Source organism: Kogia breviceps, chromosome 2, assembly GCF_026419965.1.
Source record: "Kogia breviceps isolate mKogBre1 chromosome 2, mKogBre1 haplotype 1, whole genome shotgun sequence".
Classification (NCBI taxonomy): Eukaryota; Metazoa; Chordata; class Mammalia; order Artiodactyla; family Physeteridae; genus Kogia; species Kogia breviceps.
Genome location: NC_081311.1, coordinates 2,777,501 through 2,787,919, shown reverse-complemented (window position 1 = coordinate 2,787,919; position 10,419 = coordinate 2,777,501). Strand labels below are relative to the sequence as shown.

Genomic DNA, 10,419 nt, shown 5'->3' with positions numbered 1-10,419 from the left:
CCTTCTCCCTTCTCCCTTCTCCCTTCTCCCTCATTAATTCCTGAAGGTCTCTGAAGGCTAAATCGGGAAAGAACAGAGGGTTTGGAGACAAGAGACTCAGTTTGGCATCGGGCCCTGGTCCTTCCAGCCTTGTGACCTTGGGTCGGTCACCTGCCCCCTGCAAACTGAAGTGTTGTCACCCGAGAGAGGGGAGCCAGATCCGGCACAGAGCCCCCCTGGGTCGGCCAAGCAGGGTCCTGTGACAGGTGTCCCTCGACCCTCTTGTGCCACGTGTGGGTGAGGCACGACGCTTACCTGCTGTTTGGAAAGGTGTTGGGTATTCTGCTCGCTGAGAAGTTGTCCTTTAAGAGGTGGTTTCTGAGGAATCTTGAATCAAAAGTGATGTTCACTCCCCTCCTGAAGTAGTGCCGCCCCGATCTTGTCCCGAGCCCCATCCTTCCGACGGACCCACACTACGTCCCAGATGCTCGGTGGGTACCCTCGGTGTAGAGATAGGAAGGTGAGGAAAGCACGGCCTTGTCTCGTCCTCAGAAAGCTCAGTCCTTCCAGGGTACAGCAGGAGGCCCCTGGGGGACAGCAGCTGTAGAAGCCGCCCTGGGAGGAGTCCTGGGGCAGAGGCTGCGGTCAGGAGTGAACGCTTGGGCTCAGACTGGCTGACCAGGAGGGACTGGCCGCGTGTTCTCTCCACCCCACGTCGTAAGCTCTTGGGGTGTCGGGCACACTCCACACGGCTCCACGTGGGGGTCACAGAGCAGATCGAGGGCGTGGCGGGTGCGGACCAAAACCCACCGCGGCCCCAAGAGAACGTGTCTCCGTTGGCCGCCCTCGGCGGATCACGGCTGTAGACCTAGGAGTCACTGTGGGTCCCACCGGGGATGTGTCCCCGGGTTAAGCCTCAGCCGGACTCGGAGCTGACGGGCACGTGCTGCCGTCGCGGGTCCGCTTTGCCAGACCCGGGCAGCGGGGAGACGGCGTGAGTCTGCACGGGGTCCGGAGGCGCTCCTGTTTGTCCCTGGGCCGGGGGCCGGGAGCCACGTGCGTGCTGGCGCCCCAGCCCCAGCCCCGCAGCCCCGCTCCCCGTGAAACCCACAGCCCTATGGCGGGGATGACAAATGACCAAAAAATCAATTTGTAATCTGATTGGAGGTTTTTGATTTCCTCTGATGAGTTTAAATTTCATTAAAAGCAACCTTATTCCAACATAAAAGGAATCCTTGAAGGGTAAAGCAGGGGATTGTCTCACCGAGTATAAAGCATCCCGACTCTTTTGTGTGATTTATTCATCGCGTTAATTGTGAGGGCCAACCCCGGGTGTCCGTTGGCAGCTGTGCCGTTATCAGGGCCTGGGATCGGCCGGGCGGGCTCAAAGCACAAGGACTCACATTCAAAACTCGCTCTTTGGCATATTGACACTTGAGTTATCAACAACTCTTATTATCTGCTGGGAGGGAGCTGGCAGCTCGTGGGGACAGAAGGAGCCACAAATCCCGCCGCAGCCGCCCCTCCGCATTCTCTTAATTGTGTGTATTCTCTGGAAAAAGTGATCATCACAGCCTCTTGTCTTGATGAGAAATTGACATTTTCTGAGGACTTCTCTGGGTGCCGAGCGGGGAGATAAGGCCGGAGTTGTTTTAGAGGAGGGCGGGCGTTCCTTCCTTTCAGGGGCCTCTTTATTGCTCCTGTTGACCCGCTTGATGAGTATGGATTTCATGAGGTCTTTTTCAGCATTTGAACTATAAAAGGTTCAGAATGACACCACCCCTTATAGACAAAAGATAACCTTGCCCTTTGAATATATCGATTCTTTATTAACTAGGCTGTTTAATGCAATGAAATGAGGCATTAGATTGAAGCCCATTTCAAGTGCTTTGAATAATCTTTAGAAGCTTGGAAGACCCTGGAAGGTGGCCTGGCAAGAATTGGTACACATTTGGAGAGAATGCAGTTCTCAGTGCAGATTCAAAGCACAAACGTAAAATAATTTCCCTCCCCGCCGTTCACAGGGCCCAGGCGAGCAGCTCAGAGAGGCAGCCCCTGCCACGCCCCTGAGCAGGCATCTCTGGCACCGGCTCCGAGTGGGGAAGGAGGTGAGGCTGGTCCCCAGCGCGCACGCGGGGAATTGGCGGGGGTGGGGGTGGGGGTGGGGGAGGGGAGGGGCAGGCTGCAGCCTTGTACCCCATGAGCCTCTTTCTTCGCTGTCTCTTTAAGGCTGAAACGAGAATGCAGTCAGAGGAACCTGATTGTCATTGACAGGAGAAAAAGGTATTCACAAGTTTCTTTATGTTTTGAATAATCATTCCCTGTTTTGCTCGGCAGAACAAGTAATTAAGATGACATTTGTGAGTACTAATTTGGATCACACTTATGTGTATGTGTTGGAGAGCTGCGAGCCAAAACATGCAAAGCCAGCTTTTCATTGAGGAGCAAATGAAAACTACAGAATGAAACGGAGCAGGGCTGCTGAAAAGGCACAGGAGCCACGGGCAGAGCTGCGAAAATCAGAGCCCCCCCACCCCCACCCCGGTGCTGACGGCGCATCTCATTAGGGCCCTGCCGTGCCGTTGGCCACGCCTCCGTGCAGCCCAGGGGCAGGCTCAGCACGCGGGGTCTGTCACACCACGGCCACGGACATGCCGTTGGCGACGGCGTCCCTCAGGTCAGGGTTCAGCGGCACTGGTGTCCGGAGCCCTGGTGTCTGCCCGTCCGAGTGGAGCTTTCCGAGCTGGCTCTTGTCCCGGTGGAGCACGGTGACAGGGACAGAGGGCATGTCTGGAGTAGCCAGAGTGCTTGCCCTCTAGCTGCCGGTCCTCCGGTTTGGAAGCAGGGCCTGGGGCAGGAGGGGCAGGGGCGGGGGTGACCGAGCCCCCAGCGAGTCTCGAGACTGTCTGTGGCCCCCGGGTCTGACCCACAGTCATGTTCCGATGTGCCAGCAGGCGTGCAACACACGTACAGGTGGCCCCTCTGGGGACCAGAGGCATCTGAGTAACCACAGGGAGCTCTCCGTGCAGCTTAGATGAGCGTTTGAGGGCAGATAACCTTGGAGAAGGTTCTTCTATGAACCGTTTTCATCCTGGCCAAGAGGGCTCTGGGAGTGCAGATCAACCCCACCCGCCCGGCCAATGTAACTGTTGCGTGTTGAGCAAAGCCATTTTAATAATCAAAACAGATCAAATTACCCAAAGTGAAATTCACAGACAAGAAATACTTTAATTAAATATTGTGTAAAATGAACATTTTTATACAGTTAAATATCTGAAAAAATGTACAGATAAAACAATCTTATTGTAGGGTCTTTAACAGTAAATTCTAGCAGTTAGTGGAGCGCTCGGTTTTGAGACGATGAAGCCATGAGGGCGACTGATTAATCTAAAACACAAACCAAGTGCAGGACACGGAGACTTGCGAACGTCCTTAACGTGTACGCGTGAGCTCATTTTTAGGTCAAACCCTTACTTATACAAAATAAAACGGAGGCGACTGAGTTCCAAAGTGACTCCTCAGGCTGGTCACAGGGCCAGAGTGTGACCCGCTAACCCCTGGGGACGTTCTGGTTCTTTGATTTAGTCCCTTGAATGGACACTTTCTTAAGCCCTGCATTGTTTTGTTTTGGTTTTTGTCAGGAAAATTTTTTAAAGTCCCTCCTCCTTTTTGTTTTAGATTTGATTTCTGCTGCAGTTTGCAAAACGTTTGCTGTGCTGTGTCTTCAAAGGGGAAAAAAAACGACCCTCTTGGTCTCACCGCGGGTTTGGCACTAGCAGGTACCGTGTCTGAAGGAGGTCATTGCAGTTTAAAAAGTACAGACAGTGCTGCTGGGTTCCGACCACAAAAAACGTATTGTTAAAAAAGGAATTTTAAACGAGGGGTGATTGGTGGGTCCCCTGAAACCTCTCTGAATCGGAGGTGGGCTTGGGAGAACACAGGACACAGCAGAACCAGATGCAGAAAGGAGTGACACAGGGGTCTCCGGGCTTGTGCGTGTGCGTGTTTTAACACCGTGAATCTCCAAATGAAATACTGATTAACAATTGTGGGGTAAGCCTGTGATCAAATAGCACAAAAGTTCTTTAAACAAGTCCACTTTTAAGGCATCAGAGAAGTTAATGTGGCAAACGTTTTAATTAAAACATCAGAAGTAAATTTTATTTTAAACTTTAGGCCTCTGAATTTTTCCAGTAAACACAGTTCAGCTATGTGGCAAAGTCATGGGTGGCAGCTAAAATGACTTTTTACATTCTACAAAAAAAAATAAAAGGAGGACACAGCCCCAAACGGTGTCGCCTCTTCGTGGCCACTCCACATGCACGGAATCTACGAGGGTTTGTCACAGCGGGTGGCACCGTTTTGTTGTGACTATACAACGAACTTTTTTTTTCTTCAAAAGTATTTGTTCAGATAACTTAAAAATAATATAAAAATAAACAATGAATTTGACTTTTCCTAAAATAAAAAAAAAAAGAAAGTCTAAACAAACAATAGCAAATTTTGGAAGTACAAATGAAACGCAAGGATGTTGGTTCGCTGAACGAAACAGATCAAACAGTTCTTGGCTTTAATGCTCTTCCCAGCGTCATAACACCAGGCCATGATCAAAAACCAACGCAGACAAGAAAGAGGAACTGAAAATGGTGGGAAAAGCAATGTACAAAATTTCAAAGATAAATACAATATTTATAATTGATATGTTACAAAATAAAGTCCCTTAGCAACAGCAAGTGTTCATGGAAAAGTAAGCGTTGAATGGAGACCATTTTATTCCTTATAAGACGCATAAGGAATAAAACTCGTTTTTTTTTCCTAAATATTTAAGTGGATCTGAAAAAAATTCAAGACAAGTGTATAAATATTTAGCTACAACTTTGGCAAAATCACAAAAGTCTACAATTTTATAACCACATACAAAACACATCAGGGAAGAAGGATCTAGAAGTCAAAAGGACAATTTCTGGTACAAGAAACATGGACCTCACAGTAGCCTAAGAATGCAATAGTATACAGTGCTAGCAAAAGTTGAAAAAAATGTCGCAGATCACACTTGCTTAACAGGAAGCTCTAGCAGTGGGAGAATATTTTAACCAACAGACAGTAGCATTTTTTTTTTCCTCTGTCAGTGTGCTTGTTGAAGGCAAGAGAATTCAATATCAAAGTTACAATTTCTAACTACAATAAGTTACAAAGTTTCGTTTCATTAAGATGAAGTTAAGCAACGATAAACCCTCCCTCCCCCCCCTGCCACCCCAATTCTCCTAATCATATAGTCTTCCTTTCTTCCAGTTTGATGGCTCAGACCTCCTTGGCCCCCTTTTGTCACCACAAAAAAATATTTCACATTATAGAGATACACAACCATTGTGAATCTAAGTATGAGTACAGAAAAATGTTTTGGAGGCGTTTTTCATCAGTGTTTCATGATCATCAAAATGGTGCATTCACAAAGTTTCTCCCAACACATAGCAAGTACTAGACATATAGCCAAGACGGAGTCAGAAACTTTATACAAAATAGGCATCGCTTTGTTCTCCTCATTCTTCAGGACTGAGAAATGTGAAAATATGAGAAAAGTTCAGTCAATAAAATGGAATTGTTCATGAAGTACGTCGTCTGTGTGTTGATTCTTAATAGTTTAAATAAAATCTTTAAACAAAGTCTTTTGTAGCATTTCAACCGCTGCTGATGTACTGAAGACACGGTCTCCATCAGCACCTCTTATGTACTAACGTGTCCCCTGAAGTCCGTCCTTGGATGCTGGGCGCGGCGGGAGGTAACAAGCGCCCCTCACATTGGCGGGACTACCAGCCCAGACATAGCTGAAAGAGAGGGGGGGCAGGTCAGGGGTGCCTCTCACCGGGGTGGGGGGTTGGGGGGGGGGGCTCCCTGGGCTTCGGTCGGCAGTGACAGTGGGTCTGCACAATCCTCCGTTAACCAGCCGTGGGCTCGGTTAAGGCACCTACTTCAGGGGGGGTGGGGTGCTCGTGGCGGACAGGTCCCCGGGGTCCTCGCCTCAACGACCTCACGTGGGAAAGGCTCTGGCCTTTCTGGGTGTGAAGGGGCCGCTGCCCACACACGTCGGTGGCTGGCTTATAGCAGACGGAGGCCCAGACGCCCCGGAGGCCACCTCCGTCGACAGATGCCGAACCAACCCGGTCACTTCTGTGACGCCAGCCCAGGCCAGCTCTCGCTCCCTAAGTCACTCAAACTGGACACGCCTCGGGTTCCCCTCTGCTCTCAGCCCCTGCCTTGGACCTTCCGCTGATCGTTCTGTATCGTAATGGTGAGTCGCGGACCGGCCAAGATCAAAGCCCACCTGGTTGCGATCTCAGGGCCAAGGGCCCCCAAGAGACACAAGTCACGGCTCCGCCATAGGGAGCGCGTCCTTCCTCTTCTCGGAGGGAGGGAGAAACTCGGGCCAAGGTGCCAAGTGCTTCCCAGTGAACTCCGGGTACAGATGTCATCTAAAATCTTGTAACTTTAGTGTTGTCCAATTTTTGTCAGAGGGATCATTCTCATTAATTTATGTATAACATCTTAATACATCTGTTCACGTAGTGATGGGAGCTTCAATTTCTCAGTTCATTAATTTCAGCACTATTAATTTATCTCCGACTCACCGTTACAAATTTATGGTTTGGAAGACCAGTGTGTGTACACACGGCTTACGTGGCACCACCTCTCCACGGGCCCTGGCACCGAGTGGACGGCGGGCAGGGCCGCGGCACCCAGCCACCTGCCTCTTAAGCACCTGTGGTCTGGTGACCGCTGCTGGCTTGCAGGCCAGTCGGCGGCCCTGCGGGGCTGGGCGTCCCTCTCACGCTAACAGGTGTTGTGCAGACAATTATTTCAAATCACTGATACCTTTCCAGTTCCTTTTTTGAGCATTAGTTCATCAAAGTGAAATATGCCACCGACTTCACAAAAGGGCCAGTTTGTCTTCTCCACGGTAGCGTCCTCAGCACCCAGCAGAGAGCCTGGCACATAGTAGGCGCTCAGTAAATACTGGTTGAATGGATTCATTTTTTTAAAGGAGTAACTGGATTTGGTTTTCACCGGGAGGAGCATATACCAAAGGTGGTGTCTGAAAGAGGCCAGATGACGGCCACTTAATTAATTTTAGAGCCTGTGGGCCTCAGTCAGTCACCAAGAGCCACGTGCAAGCTCACGGGGCCTAGGGGCCCTCACGCAGCCCCGCCTGCCACCTGCACCACCGGCCATTGCCCAGAGGGCCCCAGCACTGGGCGGGCGCTGGGTGCCTGCTCCACGCGGCCCCATCTGTGGACAGCTGTGCCAGGCGGGGCCTCCCGCCGCCCTTGGGCGGGACCCTCTCCCTCTCGCGTCTTTGAGAGCAATCTCCTGGAAAGCCAATTCCCGTGCGGCACTGGCGCGCGCGCACGGCCCCGGGCGGGTCTAGGTGCACGCGCCCTTCCGAGGACAACGCAGCCTCATGCGCCCCGCGGCCCGTTAGACCAGGTTGAGGATAAAGGCTCGGGCTCGGGACAGCGAGGACGGGCCAGTTTCGAGGTGGGCGCTGCAGGTGGCACCGTGACCCACCACCCCAGGCCTAAGGCTGTCCCACTGCCTTGCGAGTCAGGGGAGCGAAAGGCTGGCACCTGCCCACGCTCTCGGCCGAGCGGGACGCGACCTGAGCCCCGCTGCCTTCACCACGGCCCGTTTTCCGTCCCCTGCGGGTTCGACTCCCTGCAGGCGTGGGCCGCTTTACCGTGAGGACGCTTAAGTCACGTTGGAAGGGTGAGGAAACGGGTTTCATCCACCAAGAGGGAGAATCCGGTTGTGGGGACTGAACGAGGGGGGCGGGGTTCGTTTCCAGGAGCACCGGGTTTCGTGGGGGGGGGGGGGGCCTGTCGCACTGCGGCAGACGAAGGAGAACATGCAACAGCCAGGGCTGCCCTGCCAGGAGCCCGCGGGTGGGCCCCGGGGAAGGTCGGAGCTCCCGCCCGCCCCCAGGGAGAGCCCCTCGCTCCAGCCCTGCGGCCCAGCCTGGCCTGCCCCGGGGCCCTCCGGGCGCTCCCAGGCCACGGCCTCCGGCCAGCGCGCACCCTCACCTTGCAGTCCGTTCCCGTTGGCGCTGGTGCAGGAAGGAGGAGGGGAGGCTTGGGGCCGGACCACGGGCGCGAAGGCGCTCTTTTGTTTCACTGCAGAGATGACATTGGCAGGTGAGAATGAGAAAATGCCGTGTGTACTGCTACAGTTTGAAGGGAGGGTGACCGAAGAGGCTGCCATGGTGGGGCTGGACGGTACTACTGCAACAAAGCAAACATGGTCAGGACGCGCGACGCCGGGCACGGCCACACGACACAGAGAGCTCCAGGGCCTCGCCGGGAGCCGCGGGCCAACAGAGCAAGCACGAGATGTTTCTGGCTTGGCCACTCTCTGGATAACAGGCAAACTCTCGCGTTGGACTTTTCGTTTCCAATTGGGCGGCCCCATTTGGTGCCGATTTTGTTTGGGTTTCCAATGTGACCGCGTGGGGCCCGTTTTAGGTCAATTTACTGTCGTCACGTGGACGCCCAGCCTCCAGAGCCACCCTTCCTTTTATCCAGTAGCTCACACCACAGAACATCCAAGCAACGCACACATTTGACTTTGCAGCGAATATGAATCTGTGTGATGACGGGTGACAAAAACAGACACTTACTGCCGTAGGGAGAGTTAGCGGAGGAGCCATTAAGAAATCCAGGCGAGCCCGGGACCCCTAGATTGGCCATGGCGCCACTTCCATATCCATTCATGCTAGTGCTGACTGTGTTGTAATTGGACTGCTGGGGAGTACTGCTGGGGACGTATCCTCGCGGGGACACGCTGCTTGTATTGCGACTGTAGCCGACTGTTAAAATCCCCCCCCGGCCAAAAATAACATTATTATCAGGGAGAGACACTTGGGGGGGGGGGTTTCCCCGCAAACCTCTATCATCTGTTAAACGCTTTTAATTGACCGTATGCTTTCCTCCAGCCCCAGCGCCTCTCGCCAGCTCAAATAACCTTGTCACGCCAGCCCTGCTCGAGCATCCTCGCCAAAGCCCCGTCCTGTCTCCGGCGGCCTCGGCAGCCGGCCCAAGCGCACTTCGATCTAACCGTCAGCGGCTTTCACATTCCTCTTTAGAAGCAATTACCAACGGCGCGATTCCTGGGCTGTCCCCCCGCGCTAGGTGAGCTTTCGGCCTCTGCAGACCTTCAAATGCCACGGCCGACAAGGAGAGCCTGTTTGTGGCCGTACGTCCCCAGGAAAGGCTGTTCTGGGGTCTTCATCTCTGTGGCTGCTATTTCTGTCGGCGTGCGGGGCTGGTGGGGGGAGCAGGGGCCTCGCTCCCGCCCTGGGATGAGGGTGAACGGAAGCCGAGCGGCCGTACGGGGAGGTGTTTTCTGAGATCACTGCCTGCACGGGCTTTCGAGCGGCCGGAAAAGGATAAGGTGCAGGTGGGGAGCGGGCGCTTCTCTCCACGTACTCCTCCCAGGCTCAGAAACCAACTCCCACCCCCCGAAGCCTGCGCAGCGCATCCAGGAAGGGTCCGCGGCTCCCTACGTCACAGCTATCCTAGGCCTTATCCCAGCCTTTCCGGGAAAGCAAAGCCCCTTGGGAATCAGTTCAAGGGAACGGCCAGCAAATACCAGTAAACTGTGTGGCGGCCACTGCGGCCTCTGCTGCCTCAGGCTTCTGGGTTCTCTGAGCGTGTGCTCTGCCCGGGGGCCGCTCTGAACAAAGCTGCAGAGCCCAGGGCGCTGCCCATGCCCCCGCCGGCCTCAGGGCACAGTCAGCCGCGGCTAAGTCCCACCATCCCAGCTGGGCGTCTGGGGAAGGGGCGGCCCGCGCGGCATACCTTGGTCGTTGGCTTGTGACGTCTCTGACACGTTGACGGCTAGCTGGCTGCTGAAGGAGTTCACACCCATCATGCCCGTGTGCGCAGGGGTGTTGCCCAGGGTGGGGATCTGGTTGTGATTGCGAGGGACGCTGTACAACGCCTCGGCGATGTCAGCCGCTCGCTTCAGGATGATCTCCTGGAGCGGGAGGCGGCCGTCACACCCGGGCCGGGCCGGCCCCCTGCCCCCAGCTCGCAGACCCCCCGGGGGCGCACAGAGTCCCAGCGCCCTCCGCCTGGCCCCGCCGGGCAAACCGCGGGGGCACCCCACTGCCGCTCGGTCCAGATCGTGACAGAACGTATTTTTAATGGGAAAAGAACCTCCCTCAGGAGAACACTTTAACAGCCCATCTGTTCCTCCTGCACCCGTGGTGCGAAGGCCCCCGAGGGATGCACGGGGCCAGGGCAACACGGAAGGCACTGGGTTCGGGGTCAGAGCACGGGGCCACGTCCAGAGGGAAGTCCCCCCGGGGTCTCTGTTCCCCGGGGACCTCCGAGCCCCAGCAGCCCCAGTCGGGCCGCCACTGAATCCACTGGACGGGCCGTGACACGG

At 54.4% G+C, this 10,419-nt stretch overlaps 1 protein-coding gene across 15 annotated transcripts in view; it reads right to left on the bottom strand.

Moving 5' to 3' along the window:
* Positions 1-3,182: 3,182 nt before the first annotated feature.
* The window catches only part of EBF3 (EBF transcription factor 3), a 118,725-nt gene continuing 111,488 nt past the window's right edge, over positions 3,183-10,419 (bottom strand). For 3 of the 15 annotated variants that reach the window (XM_059050879.2, XM_059050895.2, XM_067024288.1), the window contains 5 exons: positions 9,828-10,005; positions 8,648-8,836; positions 8,055-8,252; positions 6,850-6,962; positions 5,689-5,804 (listed from right to left, as the gene is read on the bottom strand). In XM_059050879.2, coding sequence (XP_058906862.1) covers positions 5,787-5,804; positions 6,850-6,962; positions 8,055-8,252; positions 8,648-8,836; positions 9,828-10,005 — 696 coding nt within the window. In that variant the 3' untranslated portion in view covers positions 5,689-5,786. Of the gene's footprint in view, positions 5,805-6,849; positions 6,963-6,986; positions 7,070-8,054; positions 8,253-8,647; positions 8,837-9,827; positions 10,006-10,419 lie in introns of those variants that run through there. The other 12 variants (XM_059050913.2, XM_059050924.2, XM_059050900.2 and 9 more) reach the window with 8 other exon arrangements.